General features: G+C 42.9%; 1 protein-coding gene across 1 annotated transcript in view; it reads right to left on the reverse strand.

Moving 5' to 3' along the window:
• Window positions 1–9,548, reverse strand: part of LOC134934166 (extracellular calcium-sensing receptor-like) — a 36,414-nt gene extending 26,866 nt beyond the window's left edge. Inside the window, exon 1 of the mRNA XM_063929662.1 lies at window positions 9,352–9,548. Within this exon, the coding sequence (XP_063785732.1) occupies window positions 9,352–9,548 (197 nt within the window). The remainder of the gene's footprint in view (window positions 1–9,351) is intronic.
• Window positions 9,549–21,664: the final 12,116 nt, after the last annotated feature.

A 21,664-nucleotide genomic window follows, 5' to 3' on the forward strand; every position in this document is an offset into this window, starting at 1 on the left:
TGGCAGACGACGTTGCTGGCATTTCATCGTCTCGGCCATGACTAGTGGCAGCAGCTTCAGCACGAGGTGGAAGTGGATCTTGATCTTTCCCTAATTTTGGAACCTCAACATTTTTGTTCTCCATATTTTAATAGGCACAGCTAAAAGGCACCTCAGGTAAACAATGGAGATGGATGGATACTAGTATACTTATGGATGGACTGCCGAGTGCCGACACAGAGGTAGCTACAGCCGTGGACTAACGTACTGTGTCTGCTGCTAATATAGACTGGATGATAATGAGATGAAATCAATATAATATCACTAGTACTGCAGCCGGACAGGTATGTATATTTATTATGTAATGACTGATGACGGACCTGCTCGACACTGTCAGCTCAGCAGCACCGCAGACTGCTACAGTAAGCTACTATACTATAGTAGTATGTACAAAGAAGAAAGAAAAGAAAAAAACCACGGGGAGGTGGTATACAATTATGGATGGACTGCCGAGTGCCGACACAGAGGTAGCTACAGCCGTGGACTAACGTACTGTGTCTACTGCTAATATAGACTGGATGATAATGAGATGAAATCAATATAATATCACTAGTACTGCAGCCGGACAGGTATGTATATTTATTATGTAATGACTGATGACGGACCTGCTGGACACTGTCAGCTCAGCAGCACCGCAGACTGCTACAGTAAGCTACTATACTATAGTAGTATGTACAAAGAAGAAAAAAAAAAAAAACCACGGGGAGGTGGTATACAATTATGGATGGACTGCCGAGTGCCGACACAGAGGTAGCTACAGCCGTGGACTAACGTACTGTGTCTGCTGCTAATATAGACTGGATGATAATGAGATGAAATCAATATAATATCACTAGTACTGCAGCCGGACAGGTATGTATATTTATTATGTAATGACTGATGACGGACCTGCTGGACACTGTCAGCTCAGCAGCACCGCAGACTGCTACAGTAAGCTACTATACTATAGTAGTATGTACAAAGAAGAAAGAAAAAAAAAAACCACGGGGAGGTGGTATACAATATTATATATATAAACGAAGAGAAATGGGAGCACTCACCAGTCTTCATTATAGCAGTAATTTATTTGGAATTCATGTCAGACAGAGCATCGACGTTTCGGTCCTCACTTGGACAAAGGTCCAAGTGAGGACCGAAACGTCGATGCTCTGTCTGACATGAATTCCAAATAAATTACTGCTATAATGAAGACTGGTGAGTGCTCCCATTTCTCTTCGTTTATGCAATCCACTGGTGACTCTGTATAAGATCCCCAGTTTTGGAAGGCACCCCAGCAAGAAACTCGAAAAACGTGAGTGTGGACCTAACGTCTGATATATTATATATATATATATTATATACAATTATATATATATATATATATATATTAAACTGGTGGTGGTGATTGATTATTAAACTGGTGGTCAGGTCACTGGTCACACTATCAGCAACTTGCAAGTAGTACTCCTAAGCAGACAATCACAAAATATGTTATACTGGTCTGGTGGTCAGTGTGGTCACAATGGCAGTGTGGCACTGACTCTGGCAGCAAAAGTGTGCACTGTACGTTATATGTACTCCTGAGTCCTGCTCTCAGACTCTAACTGCTCCCCACTGTCAGTGTCTCCCCCACAAGTCAGATAATTAATACAGTCACACTATCTAATCTATATCACTTCAGCAAGTAGTAGTAGTATAGTAGTACTCCTCCTAATAATGCTCCCCAAAATTACTACTACTGTGTCTCTCTCTACTGTCTCACTCTCTTCTCTAAACGGAGAGGACGCCAGCCACGTCCTCTCCCTATGAATCTCAATGCACGTGTGAAAATGGCGGCGACGCGCGGCTCCTTATATAGAATCCGAGTCTCGCGATAGAATCCGAGCCTCGCGAGAATCCGACAGCGGGATGATGACGTTCGGGCGCGCTCGGGTTAACCGAGCAAGGCGGGAAGATCCGAGTCGCTCGGACCCGTGTAAAAAAACCTGAAGTTTGGGCGGGTTCGGATTCCGAGGAACCGAACCCGCTCATCTCTAGTTGATTCCCAGATATTCTGGGAGAGCCGTTTCTAAAATCCACTCCTTGGTCTCGCTACACTGCCATCTTGCTCATCGCTATTATAGAAATCTCTGCATATTCCATTTTGTAAATGACATGAACTACTGTATATGTTACATTTTCTTGTAGGTCTACTTTTGTTTACTTTTTCTTTTTCATTTGTAATTTGAAAATGACATAAAGTCTGTCCACAAGCTAAAAGATTTTAAAGGATTTATTCCAAATTCCACAACTTTTTCAAAGTGAACTTTGCAGTCTGCTTCAAACTGGCACTCTTAGACAGGACAATTGTCACATGGGTTCATGACCTTTAACCTATATAAAATATTATCAATATAACTCCAAAACCCACCCAGGAATTTAATGTCACTTTTACTTAATGAATGTATTAGTCGCCATACGGACAAGGAAATATGATGTCTTTGATTGACCTGCACATGGGGTTGGCGCTACTAATAGGGGAACTTAGGGCACCAATGTTTAGGGGGCACCTAAAATACAGAAGGGGAGTTGTATCAAGCCTTGGTGAGAGATAAAGTGGAGAAGTTGCCCAAAGCACCCAAATAGCACCTCACTGTAATTTCAAAGAGTGTGCCAGATAAATGACAGAAGCTGATTGCATACCTCCCAAATTTAATTAATCCCAAATTGGGATCCACCAAAAAGGGGTGGAGTCTCAAGGGAAAGGAGCATGTTCTCATGTCTGTTTGGCCACAGTGAGTGACATAATTTAATAAAATAATAATATAATAATAAAATACAATTCTACTTACCAGGTGCAGACGTCCCCTGGAGGATTCTCCCTGAACGTAATCGCTGGGGTAATCCTATCTGTATGGAAAGGGATCACGGCTCCTATTAAGACATCACCATCTTCATGGATCAAGGAGAGGTTTGAAACACTTAGCCTGCACCCTGCGTGAGTTCCCCGAGAGATGGGAATGAGATAGAGGACAAGGTGCCATAGGGAGCTATAAAAATGGCTATGTGACCTATAATACAAAGAATAACACTGAATAACACTGAATTCCTCTCCAGATCGTGTGAACAGCATTCATGTCTATACATTCTGCATGTTGCTTTCAGCTCTGCATGGCACTGCAGTTAGACTTGTGTAGATGTGTTTTCACTCTCCTTGCGTGACAGAGTATTACAATCTCCCCTCACAGAGCAATGATCTGACTGTTGAAGACTTTGGTTTGCACTTATGACACAGGGGTAGATGTCCCTTTCACCAAAATATCCATATGCTGTCTCTGCACATGTTCTACAAATGCAACCTTCTGTATATACTGTACTGTAAATCAACTTCCATTGATGCATGCTTCCCTGAAAATGTTCCACCCTGCACATAGGGATCTGTACAAGTTCTTATGCATGCCCCAGTATGGCTGGGAATCAGTGTGACCAGTGGTCGAAGTGGAAATTTTGAAGTGGGGGTATGAAAAAGTGAAGGTTGTAATCATGCATGCTCCAGAAAAGGGGGCATGGCCATTCAAAAGGGTGTGTGTCCTTAAGTGTAGTGTACCACACCATATATCCCTTATACACATTATGTACCACAATAGTAGGACCCCTTATACTGTCTAGTACTGGTGCCCCTTACATATTATGCCACACAGTATGAGCCAAAATTCACATTACGCCACACAGAATGAGCCAAAATTCCCACGGAATGAGCCAAACTTCACATTACGCCACACAGAATGAGACAAAATTCCCACGGAATGAGCCAAATTTGCCATTGCGCCACACAGAATTAGTCAAAGTTCCCACTGAATGAGCCAAAATTCACATTACACCACACAGAATGAGCCAAAATTCCCACAGAGTGAGCCAAAATTCACATTATGCCACACAGAATGAGCCAAAATTCACACAAATGAGACAAAATTCACATTATGCCACACAGTATGAGCCAAAATTCACATTATGCCACACAGAATGAGCCAAAATTCACACGAGTGAGCCAAAATTCACATTATGCCACACAGTATGAGCGGACATTCACATTATGCCAAACAGTATAAGCCAAAATTCAGGGACAGGGAGAGTGACAGCAGGGACAGAGAGAGTGACAGAGAGAGTGACAGCAGTGACAGGAAGAGGGACAGAGAGAGTGACAGCAGTGAAAGAGAGAGTGACAGAGGGACAGAGAGAGTAAGAGCAGTGACAGGGAGAGTGACAGAGGGACAGAGAAAGTGACAACAGTGGCAGAGGGACAGAGAGAGTGACAGCATTGACGGGGAGAGTGACAGAGGGACAGAGAGAGTGAGAGAAGTGACGGAGAGTGACAGAGGGACAGAGAAAGTGACAGCAGTGGCAGAGGGACAGAGAGAGTGACAGCATTGACAGGGAGAGTGACAGAGGGACAGAAAGAGTGACAGAGGGACATAGGGAAGCAGGGTAACATTACTTAATGAACAGTGGAGATGCGGAGGGGGCTGTGGTCGGAATCGGTGCATAGGCTGTAGTCAGAGCCGGCCCTAACCAAAATGATGCCCTAGGCAAAATTTTGGCTGGTGCCCCCTAGCACCACCGCTAGTGCCGCCTCTGACCCTGCACCCCTTTCCCAGCACTATCACGCCCCCCAATAGCAGTCCTTTTTTTTTTCTACCCACTGTATTTTAAATAAGAACAGTGTGCACATTCAGCACACAGCCCAAAAAGGTATGTGTTTTTGCTGGCAAGGGCATGGCCACACAATAGTACCCCCAATTCAGCTTATGCCTTACAGTAGTGCAACTTTATTCACAATTTATCATGCGATAGGGTCCCTTATTCACATTACATCACACAGTAGTACCACTTTACCTTATATACATTACTCCTCACAGTAGTGCCCCTCATTCACATAACATCATACTGAATTGCTCCTTATTCACATTACACCACACCATATTGCTCTTTATTCACATTAGACCACACAGTAGTGGCCTTTCTATACATTATGCCACACAGTAGAGCACCATATACACATAATGCCACACATTGGTAATGCATTTATACACATAACACCACACAGTAATGCCCCTTACATATATGACACACATTATTAATGCCCTTATAAACATAATTTCCCTTACACATATGCCACACATTGTTAATGCCCTTATACATATAATGACACACATAATGTCCCTTACACATATGCCACACATTATTAGTGCCCTTATACACATAATGACACACACAGTGCCCCTTACACATATGCCGCACATTATTAATGCCCTTATACACATAATGACACATATAGTTCCTGGCGTGAGTCAACTGGCAGCTCTGCTAACGTCGGGTGCCTATTTTTTAATGAAAATGCATCTTATTTGCATTGCTATGTGGCTAGGATGCAACAAGCAGCATCTGCTGATTAAAATGATATGCGGCATGCCTATATACTGTGTGTGACTGTGGCTGTATCTGCATCCGAAATGCTACACACAGAATATAGGCATGCTGCATATCATTTTAATCAGCAGAAGCTGCTTGTGCCCCTAGGCATACCAAATGCCCTAGGCAATTGCCTAGTTTGCCTATGCCTAGGGCCGGCTTTGGCTGTAGTTGGAAGCGGTGAGGAGGAGGCCATGGGCGGTGGTGGTGTAGAGGAGAAGGCCCTGGGTGGCGGCGGTGTGGAAGAGAAAGCCCAGGGCAGCGGCGGTGCAGAGGAGTAATCTGCGGGCGGCGGTGTGGAGTAGAGCCCTTCGGTGCGGGTGAGGGCCCTATGACTGCCACAATTTGAAATCTGCCATGGACTGTCAGCCAATCAGAAGTGGCCGTGCAGATGCTCCTGATTGGCTGCCGGTTCAGGAGTTCCAATTGGCACTTGAACAGTGCAGAATTTGAAAGGTGGTGGTAGTGGCGGGGGTCTTCAGTGCTCGAAGTGCCAATATACCATACCGGTGTATACCGGCCCGCTTCAAGCACTGAGTGTGACCATTTTGGCCAGGGGGTATACATACACTTTCACCACCCTTTCCACCACTCCAAGAGCTTAATTGTGTCTACACATTATCACTTCTATTCCAATATACTGTATGTAACAGTGACAAAAGTGTGGCAAGAGGAAGGTGGCTTAGATTGTCATCAGCAAAAGATGCAAACATGGTGATCCTTAATCACACATATACTGTATCTTTACCATTTACAGTATAGTGTACATTATTCAGTATTAGAGATGCGCGCCAGACCATTTTTGCTGGTTTTGGTTTGGATCTAATTTGTCATCTGGTTTTGGTTTTACCTAAATGGCGTGATTGGTTTGGTTTTGTATTTTTTCTTTTATTGACAAAAAAAGCAAAAATCACATAGTTAGGGCCTTTTTTGCTCCTACAGTAATATTAAACTCAATAACATTAATTTCCAGTAATTTCCAGTCAATTTTGACCACCTCATAGCTCACAATATTGTTTTTATCCAGTTTAGGCCACAGGCTGCAGCAAGCTGGCCGGTTACGAAGCGACCGAGCAGTGGCACAAACAAATGGCTGTTTACAGCACATCTATGAAACATTGCCACACAGCAGTGGCAGAAATGAAAAGTGGTGCAAGATGGAATTGACTTTGCACCCTCCCACCTACCCTTATTTTGGATATTAAAAAGGAACAAACCAAACACTACAGCTACAGGGACTACCGCTTTTGTGCCTGAAGTGCTTGGTTTGTTTGGACCCTATCAAAACTATTTTTTAGAAGGACTATCTTTAATCACTAATGAGAAGGCTGATGATGAGGGTGTTAGTTACATTATAATCTTGTAAAATAAAATTAATGAACTTACTTGAAATGTAACAGACAACATTGAAGAGGTACCTAGATCTCTAATGTCCCTACCTCTACTTACTTTGGCCTCACAAATGGAGCAGAGGCCTTCAGAAACACTGTCAGGATTTGGGTAAAAATAATTCCAAACATCAGAGGTTGCTTTTTTTGGTCTGTTGCCCAAGCATCACAATGGCTTTCTTATTGTCATGGGCAAGAACTGCAGCCTTGCACAAACAACATCATCAACATCCTCAACATCCTCATCTGCAGTGTCAGATAGTAGTGTTACACATATATCCCCCTCATTCTGTTCCACTTCCACACAAGCATCCTTAATTTATATAATGTCATCATCACCATCTTTACTTGTACTGCACGTGGGGTGTGCAGATGGTGCAGAAATGGTGGAAGGAGATGAGGAGATGAAAGAGGCTTCTCTATGAGGACAGTGTGAAAAATGTCAGACTCACACATAGCTAATGTGGACACCCCTAGACTTTCCTCAGGGATGTGTGACAGTTCTGAACACACAGTTTGTTCTACTGCCTTAGTGGTTTTCATTGTTTTTACATTTCTTCTAGACTCTGAGTGAAAAGGTCTTACATAATCATGAGAGGCAGAATAAGATACCTCACTGACATTTGTAGAACCATCACTCATAAATAAAGACCAAAACCTGAGTTTTTCCTTGCAACTGCATGTGGTTAATGGCATATTGGCAATTTAATGTTTTTCTGCACCAAATGATCCCTTTATTAGAGGTGTTTTCTCCTTTACCGCTGTATATTTTTAAAATTTTTTTAGAACCCCAGACTTAATTCCTCTATGCCATTGAGCATCGGCTTTAGTAGATGACGTTGAAGGACTAGTGCCATCATCATGACTGGTGGCAGCAGCTGTAAAGATAGTATTTGGTTGCTCTTCTCTAAAAGTAAGAGAAAGTAAAAAGAATCCTCCTGATGCGCAAAGCAGCCTATACCGAGATTGCACTAAAAGGGCGACTCCCTCACCCCCACAATTTAACAACAAATTTTTTTTTTTGGTGCAAACAAAACTGGCAAATGGCGCTACTTTAAGGCAAATATATATAGCCCCAAATTATATGTCACAATAATGAATGACAAAATTGGCAATATCACAACACTAGCAACAATATAAATGATGCTGCTCTTAATTACGTTCCTGTAGTACGTTCAAAATCCAGCGTATGATATCATCTCTCAGGTATCCCTGTCCATCCCTCTTAATTTTCTGTCAGGTCAAGGTCTCAGTTGTGGCAATCATATATGAAACAAGAAAAAAAGGACCGTATCTCGTGCAGTACGTTCTTTTTCTTTTAATATGACATATAGACTCGACAATACATATACATAAAATCCAAAGCACACTAAGCGTTGTGTGATCGCCCACACAGGTAAAGGGGGAAATAATTACCGGAAGGTCTGAGAACCTGTAAAAATTCTCAAACAGATGTAATTCAAATTCCAGATGCCCTTCCGGGAAATGGTCCACTGGTATCCGGTATTCAATTCCTCCCTGAAGTACTGCGAGAGTCACAAACGCTATACCACAACTTGTTCTTCTCTAAAAGTGATCATTATCCATTTTTGATTTGCAGATCACTGCAGTGATTCAAAGGGCTTTTACGTTTTATTTGTACAATACTGTGCAAAAGTATTAGGCAGGTATGTAAAAAATGCTGCAAAGTAAGAATGCTTTCAAAAATAGAAGTTTTAATAGTTTATTGTTATCCATTAACAAAATGCAAAGTGAATGAACAGAAGGGAAATCTAAATCAAATCAATATTTGGTGTAACCACAGTTTGCCTTCAAAACAGCATCAATTCTTCTAGGTACACTTGCACAAAGTCAGGGATTTTGTAGGATTATAGTCAGGTGCATTAATAACCATCATCCCACCACCATATCTAGGTTTAAACACAGTCATTAACTGAAACAGAAACAGCTGTGTAGGAGGCTTAAAACTGGGTGAGGAACAGCCAGACTCTGCTACGAAGGTGAGGTTGTGGAAAACAGTTTCATGTCACAGGTCATACACCATGGCAAGACTGAGCACAGCAACAAGACACAAGGTAGTTATACTGCATCAGCAAGGTCTCTCCCAGGCAACAATTTCAAAGGGGGGTTTCAAGATGTGATGTTCAAGCTCTTTTGAAGAAGCACAAAGAAACGGACAATGTTGGGGACTGTAGACACATTGGTCAGCCAAGAAAACTTAGTGCTACAGATGAACGACACATCATGCTTACTTCCCTCCAAAATTGGAAGATGTCCAGCAGTGCCATCATCTCAGAACTGGCAGAAACCAGTGGGACCCAGGTACACCCTTCTACTGTTTTGAGAAGTCTGGCCAGAAGGGGTTTTCATGGAAGAATAGCGCCCTAAAAGCTATACTTTTGATGTGGAAACAAGGCCAAGCAACTCAACTATGCACAAAAACACAGGAAATGGGGTGTAAAAAAATGTCAGCAGGTGTTCTGGACTGATGAGTCACAATGTGAAATATTTGGCTGTAGGAGAAAGCAATTTGTTCAACGAAGGGCTGGAGAGCGGTACAATAATGAGGCAACAATGAAGCATGGTGGAGGTTCCTTGCAAGTCTGGGGCTGCATTTGAGCAAATGGAGTTGGGGACTTGGTCAGGATTAATGGTGTCCTTAATGTTGAGAAATACAGGCAGGTACTTATCCATTATGCAGTACTATCAGGGAAGCCTCTGATTGGCTCCAAATGTATTCTGCAGCAGGACAACTACATGAAACAAACAGCCAATGTCATTAAGAACTATCTTCAGCATAAAGAAGAACAAGAAGTGTTGGAAGTGATGATATGGCCCCCAAAGATCCCTGATCTCAACATCGAGTCTGTCTGGGATTACATGAAGAGACAGAAGGGTATGAGCAAGCCTACATACACAGAAGATTTTTGGTTAGTTATCCAAGATATTTGGAATAAACTCCCTGCAGAGTTCCTTCAAAAACTGTGTGCAAGTGTACCTAGAAGAATTGATGCTGTCTTGAAGGCAAAGGGTGGTCACACCAAATATTGATCTGATTTAGACTTCTCTTCTGTTCATTCACTTTACATTTTAATTGATAAATATAAATTATTATGACCAGGGCTGTTTCTAGCCAATTCGGCTCCCAGTGCGAGATTTAAAAATGGCCCCCCCCATTGACATAAAAAAATACGCCCCCCCCCCATAGATATAAAAATAACAAATTTGCGCTCCCGACAAGTGTCGTGGCCTCGTTAAAATTGGAGTGACCTCATTAAAATGGGTGTGGCCTCATCTGAAAAGACTACCTTCTTACACCCCAGTTTTTGACCCTGCACCAACAGATCATGGCCACCACAGGAAAAACAAAATATTCTACCATATATTAAGCCCCATACAGTAATGCCCCCTGCACCATATTATGCCACACACTGCAATGACCTTGATACATTAAATCCCCATTTTACACATTACGGCAGGCAAGTGTCCCCATTTTACACATTACGGCAGACACGAGTCCCCATTTTACACATTAAGGCAGGCAAAAGTCCCCATTTTACACATTACAGCAGGCAAGAGTCCCCATTTTACACATGATAGAAGGCAGAGTTCCCTTCTAGAGAGAGAAAGAGAGAGAGAGAGTTATACTGACACAGCGGCATCCAACGGCCAGCTGTCCTCTTCCCGCTTCCAGCTCTTCGGCCCGCGCTGGCCCGCCTCCTGACTTGCCCCTCCTGGCTTGCTTGCCAGGGCGTGTCCTGACTCCCCCTCCTCCCCCTCCTCCCCTTCATTAGTACTCCACACGGGGGGGAGAGTTTCATGCAATGACACGTTTGCTTTGTGACGTAACGACGCAAACGCGTCATTACCTGAAACTCCACCCCCAGAGGAAAGTAGTAATGACGGGCAGGAGGGGGAGCACCGAGAGAGCACCAAGAGCCGCGAATGCACACCTCACCCGCCGCAAGAAACGGCTCTGATTATGACTTCCATTTTTGAAAGCTTTCTTTTTCTGCAGCATTTTCACACCTGTCTGAAACTTTTGCACAGTACTCTACGTGAATAATAAACACACAGGGGTACAGTACGCCAGAACAGTACAAAGAATAGAACAATATATTATATTAATTTTAAATTTGCAGCTCAACTCACACTGCTGCAATTCAATAGGCTTTGATTATATTGCAAGTAGTGATGTGCACCGGAAATTTTTCGGGTTTTGTGTTTTGGTTTTGGATTCGGTTCCGCGGCCGTGTTTTGGATTCGGACGCGTTTTGGCAAAACCTCCCTGAAATTTTTTTGTCGGATTCGGGTGTGTTTTGGATTCGGGTGTTTTTTTTACAAAAAACCCTCAAAAAAAAAGCTTAAATCATAGAATTTGGGGGTCATTTTGATCCCGTAGTATTATCAACCTCAATAACCATAATTTTCACTCATTTTCAGTCTATTCTGAACACCTCACAATATTATTTTTAGTCCTAAAATTTGCACCGAGGTCGCTGGATGACTAAGCTAAGCGACCCAAGTGGCCGACACAAACACCTGTCTCATCTAGGAGTGGCACTGCAGTGTCAGACAGGATGGCACTTCAAAAAATAGTCCCCAAACAGCACATGATGCAAAGAAAAAAAGAGGTGCACCAAGGTCGCTGGATGGCTAAGCTAAGCGACCCAAGTGGCCGACACAAACACCTGGCCCATCTAGGAGTGGCACTGCAGTGTCAGACAGGATGACAGATTTTAAAAACAGTCCCCAAACAGCACATGATGCAAAGAAAAAAAGAGGTGCACCAAGGTCGCTGGATGGCTAAGCTAAGCGACCCAAGTGGCCGACACAAACACCTGGCCCATCTAGGAGTGGCACTGCAGTGTCAGACAGGATGGCACTTCAAAAAAATAGTCCCCAAACAGCACATGATGCAAAGAAAATAAGAGGTGCAATGAGGTAGCTGTGTGACTAAGCTAAGCGACACAAGTGGCCGACACAAACACCTGGTCCATCTAGGAGTGGCACTGCAGTGTCAGACAGGATGGCACTTCAAAAAAATAGTCCCCAAACAGCACATGATGCAAAGAAAAAAAGAGGTGCACCAAGGTCGCTGGATGGCTAAGCTAAGCGACCCAAGTGGCCGACACAAACACCTGGCCCATCTAGGAGTGGCACTGCAGTGTCAGACAGGATGGCAGATTAAAAAAATTGTCCCCAAACAGCACATGATGCAAAGAAATAAAGAGGTGCACCAAGGTCGCTGGATGGCTAAGCTAAGCGACACAAGTGGCCGACACAAACACCTGGCCCATCTAGGAGTGGCACTGCAGTGTCAGACAGGATGGCACTTCCAAAAATAGTCCCCAAACAGCACATGATGCAAAGAAAAATGAAAGAAAAAAGAGGTGCAGGCATCGCAACCGACACAATTGGATTCTCCTTGGGGATTTGTGATTTAGAAGAACGCACAGTTCTTTGCTGTGCTTTTGCCATCTTAACTCTTTTAAGTTTTCTAGCAGGAGGATGAGTGCTTCCATCCTCATGTGAAGCTGAACCACTAGCCTTGAACATAGGCCAGGCCCTCAGCAGTTCCTAGCCACTCCGTGTCGTAAATGGCACATTTGCAAGTTTACGCTTCTCCTCAGACGATTTTGATTTAGATTTTTGGGTCATTTTACTGAACTTTATTTTTTTGGATTTTACATGCTCTCTACTATGACATTGGGCATCAGCCTTGGCAGACGACGTTGATGGCATTTCATCGTCTCGGCCATGACTAGTGGCAGCAGCTTCAGCACGAAGTGGAAGTGGATCTTGATCTTTCCCTATTTTAACCTCCACATTTTTGTTCTCCATTTTTTAATGTGTGGAATTATATGCCAGTAATATATCAATAGCAATGGCCTACTAATATATATACTGCGCACAACTGAAATGCACCACAGGTATGGATGGATAGTATACTTGACGACACAGAGGTAGGTAGAGCAGTGGACTACTGTACCGTACTGCTATATATTATATACTGGTGGTCAGCAAAATTATGCACTGTCCTCCTACTATATATATACTGTGCAAAACTTAAATGCACCACAGGTATGGATGGGATAGTATACTTGATGACACAGAGGTAGGTAGAGCAGTGGACTACTGTACCGTACTGCTATATATATATACTGGTGGTCAGCAAAATTATGCACTGTCCTCCTACTATATATATACTGCGTAAAACTCAAATGCACCACAGGTATGGATGGATAGTATACTTGACGACACAGAGGTAGGTAGAGCAGTGGACTACTGTACCGTACTGCTATATATTATATACTGGTGGTCAGCAAAATTATGCACTGTCCTCCTACTATATATATACTGATATACTGCGCAAAACTTAAATGCACCACACGTATGGATGTTTAGTATACTTGACGACACAGAGGTAGGTAGAGCAGTGGACTACTGTACCGTACTGATATAATACTGGTGGTCACTGGTCAGCAAAATTCTGCACTGTCCTCCTACTATATAATACAATGCAGATATGGAGCGTTTTTCAGGCAGAGAACGTATAATACTGGTGGTCATTGGTCAGCAAAACTCTGCACTGTCCTCCTACTATATAATACTGGTGGTCCCCAGTCCCCACAATAAAGCACACTGAGCACAGATATTTGCAGCACACTGAGCACAGATATGGAGCGTTTTTCAGGCAGAGAACGTAGATATTTGCAGCATACTGAGCACAGATATTTGCAGCACACTGAGCACAGATATTTGCAGCACACTGAGCACAGATATTTGCAGCACACTGAACACAGAAACTGAGAGAACGCCAGCCACGTCCTCTCACTATCATCTCCAATGCACGAGTGAAAAATGGCGGCGACACGCGGCTCCTTATAGAGAATACGAATCTCGCGAGAATCCGACCGCGGGATGATGACGTTCGGGCGCGACCGGGTTAACCGAGCAGGCGGGAGGATCCGAGTCTGTTCGGACCCGTGAAAAAAAGGGTGAAGTTCGGGGGGGTTCGGATCCCGAGGAACCGAACCCGCTCATCACTAATACTGAGTATACGCTGATACCGGTCACACCTCTCTGTATAATAATAATAATAAGTATACGCTGATGCCGGTCACACCGCACTGTATAATAACACTGAGTATACGCTGATACCGGTCACACCGCTCTGTATAATACTGAGTATAAGCTGATACTGGTCACACCGCTCTGTATAACAATACTGAGTATACGCTGATACCGGTCACACCGCTCTGTATAATAATACTGAGTATACGCTGATACCGGTCACACCGCTCTGTATAATAACACTGAGTATACGCTGATACCGGTCACACTGCTCTGTATAATAATACTGAGTATACGCTGATACTAGTCACACCGCTCTGTATAATAACACTGAGTATACGTTGATACCGGTCACACCGTTCTGTATAATAATACTGAGTATAAGCTGATACCGGTCACACCGCTCTTTATAATAATACTGAGTATACACTGATACCGGTCACACCGCTCTGTATAATAACACTGAGTATACGTTGATACCGGTCACACCGCTCTGTATAATAACACTGAGTATACGCTGATACCGGTCACATTGCTCTGTATAATAATACTGAGTATACGCTGATACCGGTCACACTGCTCTGTATAATAATACTGAGTATACGCTGATACCGGTCACACAGCTCTGTATAATAATACTGAGTATACACTGATACCGGTCACACCGCTCTGTATAATAATACTGAGTATACGCTGATACCGGTCACACCGCTCTGTATAATAATACTGAGTATACGCTGATACCGGTCACACCGCTCTGTATAATAATACTGAGTATACGTTGATACCGGTCACACCGCTCTGTATAATAATACTGAGTATACGCTGATACCGGTCACACCACTCTGTATAATAATACTGAGCATACGCTGATACCGGTCACACCGCTCTGTATAATAAAACTGAGTATACGCTGATACTGGTCACACCGCTCTGTATAATAATACTGAGTATACACTGATACCGGTCACACCGCTCTGTATAATAATACTGAGTATACACTGATACCGGTCACACCGCTCTGTATAATAATACTGAGTATACGCTGATACTAGTCACACCGCTCTGTATAATAATACTGAGTATACGCTGATACCGGTCACACCGCTCTGTATAATAACACTGAGTATACGTTGATACCGGTCACACCGCTCTGTATAATAATACTGAGTATACGCTGATACCGGTCACACCGCTCTGTATAATAACACTGAATATACGCTGATACCGGTCACACCGCTCTGTATAATAATACTGAGTATAGGCTGATACCGGTCACACCGCTCTGTATAATAACACTGAGTATACGTTGATACCGGTCACACCGCTCTGTATAATAACACTGAGTATACGCTGATACCGGTCACATTGCTCTGTATAATAATACTGAGTATACGCTGATACCGGTCACACCGCTCTGTATAATAACACTGAGTATACGCTGATACCGGTCACACCACTCTGTATAATAATACTGAGCATACGCTGATACCGGTCACACCGCTCTGTATAATAATACTGAGTATACACTGATACTGGTCACATTGCTCTGTATAATAATACTGAGTATACGCTGATACCGGTCACACCGCTCTGTATAATAATACTGAGTATACGCTGATACCGGTCACACCACTCTGTATAATAATACTGAGCATACGCTGATACCGGTCACACCGCTCTGTATAATAGCACTGAGTATACGCTGATACCGGTCACACCGCTCTGTATAATAATACTGAGTATACGCTGATACCGGTCACACCGCTCTGTATAATAATACTGAGCATACGCTGATACCGGTCACACCGCTCTGTATAATAATACTGAGCATACGCTGATACCGGTCACACCGCTCTGCATAATAATACTGAGTATACGCTGATACCGGTCACACCGCTCTGTATAATAATACTGAGCATACGCTGATACCGGTCACACCGCTCTGTATAATAATACTGAGTATAAGCTGATACCGGTCACACCGCTCTGTATAATAATACTGAGTATACGCTGATACCGGTCACATCGCTCTGTATAATAATACTGAGTATACGCTGATACTGGTCACACCTCTCTGTATAATAATACTGAGTATACGCTGATACTGGTCACACCGCTCTGTATAATAATACTGAGCATACGCTGATACTGGTCACACCGCTCTGTATAATAATACTGAGTATACGCTGATACCGGTCACATCGCTCTGTATAATAATACTGAGTATACGCTGATACCGGTCACACCACCCTGTATAATAACACTGAGTATACACTGATACTGGTCACACCGCTCTGTATAATAACACTGAGTATACGCTGATACCGGTCACACCGCTCTGTATAATAATACTTAGTATACACTGATACCGGTCACACCGCTCTGTATAATAATACTGAGTATACGCTGATACCGGTCACATCGCTCTGTATAATAACACTGAGTATACGCTGATACTGGTCACACCTCTCTGTATAATAATACTGAGTATAAGCTGATACTGGTCACACCACTCTGTATAATAATACTGAGCATACGCTGATACCGGTCACACCGCTCTGTATAATAACACTGAGTATACACTGACACCGGTCACACCGCTCTGTATAATAATACTGAGCATACGCTGATACTGGTCACACCGCTCTGTATAATAATACTGAGTATACGCTGATACCGGTCACACCGCTCTGTATAATAATACTGAGTATACGCTGATACCGGTCACACCACCCTGTATAATAACACTGAGTATACACTGATACTGGTCACACCGCTCTGTATAATAACACTGAGTATACGCTGATACCGGTCACACCGCTCTGTATAATAATACTGAGTATACACTGATACCGGTCACACCGCTCTGTATAATAATACTGAGTATACGCTGATACCGGTCACATCGCTCTGTATAATAATACTGAGTATACGCTGATACTGGTCACACCGCTCTGTATAATAATACTGAGTATACGCTGATACCGGTCACACCGCTCTGTATAATAATACTGAGTATACGCTGATACCGGTCACATCGCTCTGTATAATAATACTGAGTATACGCTGATACTGGTCACACCGCTCTGTATAATAATACTGAGTATACGCTGATACCTGTCACACCGCTCTGTATAATAACACTGAGTATACACTGATACCGGTCACACCGCTCTGTATAATAATACTGAGTATACGCTGATACCGGTCACATCGCTCTGTATAATAATACTGAGTATACGCTGATACTGGTCACACCGCTCTGTATAATAATACTGAGTATACGCTGATACCGGTCACACCGCTCTGTATAATAATACTGAGTATACACTGATACCGGTCACACCGCTCTGTAAATAATACTGAGCATACGCTGATACCGGTCACACCGCTCTGTATAATAATACTGAGTATACGCTGATACCGGTCACACCGCTCTGTATAATAATACTGAGTATACGCTGATACTGGTCACACCGCCCTGTATAATAATACTGAGTATACGCTGATACTGGTCACACCGCCCTGTATAATAATACTGAGTATACGCTGATACCGGTCACACCGCTCTGTATAATAATACTGAGTATACACTGATACCGGTCACACCGCTCTGTATAATAATACTGAGTATACGCTGATACTGGTCACACCGCCCTGTATAATAATACTGAGTATACGCTGATACTGGTCACACCGCCCTGTATAATAATACTGAGTATACGCTGATACTGGTCACACCGCCCTGTATAATAATACTGAGTATACGCTGATACCGGTCACACCGCTCTGTATAATAATACTGAGTATACACTGATACCGGTCACACCGCTCTGTATAATAATACTGAGTATACACTGATACCGGTCACACCGCTCTGTATATTAATACTGAGTATACGCTGATACCGGTCACACCGCTCTGTATAATAATACTGAGTATACGCTGATACCGGTCACACCGCTCTGTATGATAATACTGAGTATACACTGATACCGGTCACACCGCTCTGTATAATAATACTGAGTATACGCTGATACTAGTCACACCGCTCTGTATAATAATACTGAGTATACGCTGATACCGGTCACACCGCTCTGTATAATAATACTGAGTATACGTTGATACCGGTCACACCGCTCTGTATAATAATACTGAGTATACACTGATACCGGTCACACCGCTCTGTATAATAATACTGAGTATACGCTGATACTGGTCACACCGCCCTGTATAATAATACTGAGTATACGCTGATACCGGTCACACCGCCCTGTATAATAATACTGAGTATACGCTGATACTGGTCACACCGCCCTGTATAATAATACTGAGTATACGCTGATACCGGTCACACCGCTCTGTATAATAATACTGAGTATATACACTGATACCGGTCACACCGCTCTGTATAATAATACTGAGTATACACTGATACCGGTCACACCGCTCTGTATATTAATACTGAGTATACGCTGATACCGGTCACACCGCTCTGTATAATAATACTGAGTATACGCTGATACTGGTCACACCGCCCTGTATAATAATACTGAGTATACGCTGATACCGGTCACACCGCCCTGTATAATAATACTGAGTATACGCTGATACTGGTCACACCGCCCTGTATAATAATACTGAGTATACGCTGATACCGGTCACACCGCTCTGTATAATAATACTGAGTATACACTGATACCGGTCACACCGCTCTGTATAATAATACTGAGTATACGCTGATACTAGTCACACCGCTCTGTATAATAATACTGAGTATACGCTGATACCGGTCACACCGCTCTGTATAATAATACTGAGTATACACTGATACCGGTCACACCACTCTGTATAATAATACTGAGTATACACTGATACCGGTCACACCGCTCTGTATATTAATACTGAGTATACGCTGATACCGGTCACACCGCTCTGTATAATAATACTGAGTATACGCTGATACCGGTCACACCGCTCTGTATAATAATACTGAGTATACACTGATACCGGTCACACCGCTCTGTATAATAATACTGAGTATACGCTGATACTAGTCACACCGCTCTGTATAATAATACTGAGTATACGCTGATACCGGTCACACCGCTCTGTATAATAATACTGAGTATACGTTGATACCGGTCACACCGCTCTGTATAATAATACTGAGTATATACACTGATACCGGTCACACCGCTCTGTATAATAATACTGAGTATACGCTGATACTAGTCACACCGCTCTGTATAATAATACTGAGTATACGCTGATACCGGTCACACCGCTCTGTATAATAACACTGAGTATACGTTGATACCGGTCACACCGCTCTGTATAATAATACTGAGTATACGCTGATATCGGTCACACCGCTCTGTATAATAATACTGAGTATAGGCTGATACCGGTCACACCGCTCTGTATAATAACACTGAGTATACGTTGATACCGGTCACACCGCTCTGTATAATAACACTGAGTATACGCTGATACCGGTCACATTGCTCTGTATAATAATACTGAGTATACGCTGATACCTGTCACACCGCTCTGTATAATAATACTGAGTATACGCTGATACCGGTCACACCACTCTGTATAATAATACTGAGCATACGCTGATACCGGTCACACTGCTCTGTATAATAATACTGAGTATACACTGATACCGGTCACATTGCTCTGTATAATAATACTGAGTATACGCTGATACCGGTCACACCGCTCTGTATAATAATACTGAGTATACGCTGATACCGGTCACACCACTCTGTATAATAATACTGAGCATACGCTGATACCGGTCACACCGCTCTGTATAATAACACTGAGTATACACTGACACCGGTCACACCGCTCTGTATAATAATACTGAGCATACGCTGATACCGGTCACACCGCTCTGTATAATAATACTGAGTATAAGCTGATACCGGTCACACCGCTCTGTATAATAATACTGAGTATACGCTGATACTGGTCACACCTCTCTGTATAATAATACTGAGTATACGCTGATACCGGTCACACCGCCCTGTATAATAATACTGAGTATACGCTGATACTGGTCACACCGCTCTGTATAATAACACAGAGTATACGCTGATACCGGTCACAGCACTCTGTATAATAATACTGAGAATACACTGATACCGGTCACACCGCTCTGTATAATAATACTGAGTATACGCTGATACCGGTCACACCGCTCTATATAATAATACTGAGTATACGCTGATACTGGTCACACCGCTCTGTATAATAATACTGAGTATACGCTGATACCGGTCACATCGCTCTGTATAATAATACTGAGTATAAGCTGATACTGGTCACACCGCTCTGTATAATAATACTGAGTATACGCTGATACCGGTCACACCGCTCTGTATAATAATACTGAGTATACACTGATACTGGTCACACCGCTCTGTATAATAATACTGAGTATACGCTGATACCGGTCACACCGCTCTGTATAATAATACTGAGTATACGCTGATACTGGTCACACCGCTCTGTATAATAATATTGAGTATACGCTGATACTGGTCACACCGCTCTGTATAATAATACTGAGTATACGCTGATACTGGTCACACCGCTCTGTATAATAATACTGAGTATACACTGATACTGGTCACACCGCTCTGTATAATAATACTGAGTATACGCTGATACCGGTCACACCGCTCTGTATAATAATACTGAGTATACGCTGATACCGGTCACACCGCTCTGTATAATAATACTGAGTATACGCTGATACTGGTCACACCGCTCTGTATAATAATATTGAGTATACGCTGATACCGGTCACACCGCTCTGTATAATAATACTGAGTATACGCTGATACCGGTCACAGCGCTCTGTATAATAATAGTGAGTATACGCTGATACCGGTCACACCGCTCTGTATAATAATACTGAGTATACGCTGATACCGGTCACACCACTCTGTATAATAATACTGAGCATACGCTGATACCGGTCACACTGCTCTGTATAATAATACTGAGTATACACTGATACCGGTCACATTGCTCTGTATAATAATACTGAGTATACGCTGATACCGGTCACACCGCTCTGTATAATAATACTGAGTATACGCTGATACCGGTCACACCACTCTGTATAATAATACTGAGCATACGCTGATACCGGTCACACCGCTCTGTATAATAACACTGAGTATACACTGACACCGGTCACACCGCTCTGTATAATAATACTGAGCATACGCTGATACCGGTCACACCGCTCTGTATAATAATACTGAGTATAAGCTGATACCGGTCACACCGCTCTGTATAATAATACTGAGTATACGCTGATACTGGTCACACCTCTCTGTATAATAATACTGAGTATACGCTGATACCGGTCACACCGCCCTGTATAATAATACTGAGTATACGCTGATACTGGTCACACCGCTCTGTATAATAACACAGAGTATACGCTGATACCGGTCACAGCACTCTGTATAATAATACTGAGAATACACTGATACCGGTCACACCGCTCTGTATAATAATACTGAGTATACGCTGATACCGGTCACACCGCTCTATATAATAATACTGAGTATACGCTGATACTGGTCACACCGCTCTGTATAATAATACTGAGTATACGCTGATACCGGTCACATCGCTCTGTATAATAATACTGAGTATAAGCTGATACTGGTCACACCGCTCTGTATAATAATACTGAGTAT

Source organism: Pseudophryne corroboree, chromosome 6, assembly GCF_028390025.1.
Source record: "Pseudophryne corroboree isolate aPseCor3 chromosome 6, aPseCor3.hap2, whole genome shotgun sequence".
Taxonomy (NCBI): domain Eukaryota; kingdom Metazoa; phylum Chordata; class Amphibia; order Anura; family Myobatrachidae; genus Pseudophryne; species Pseudophryne corroboree.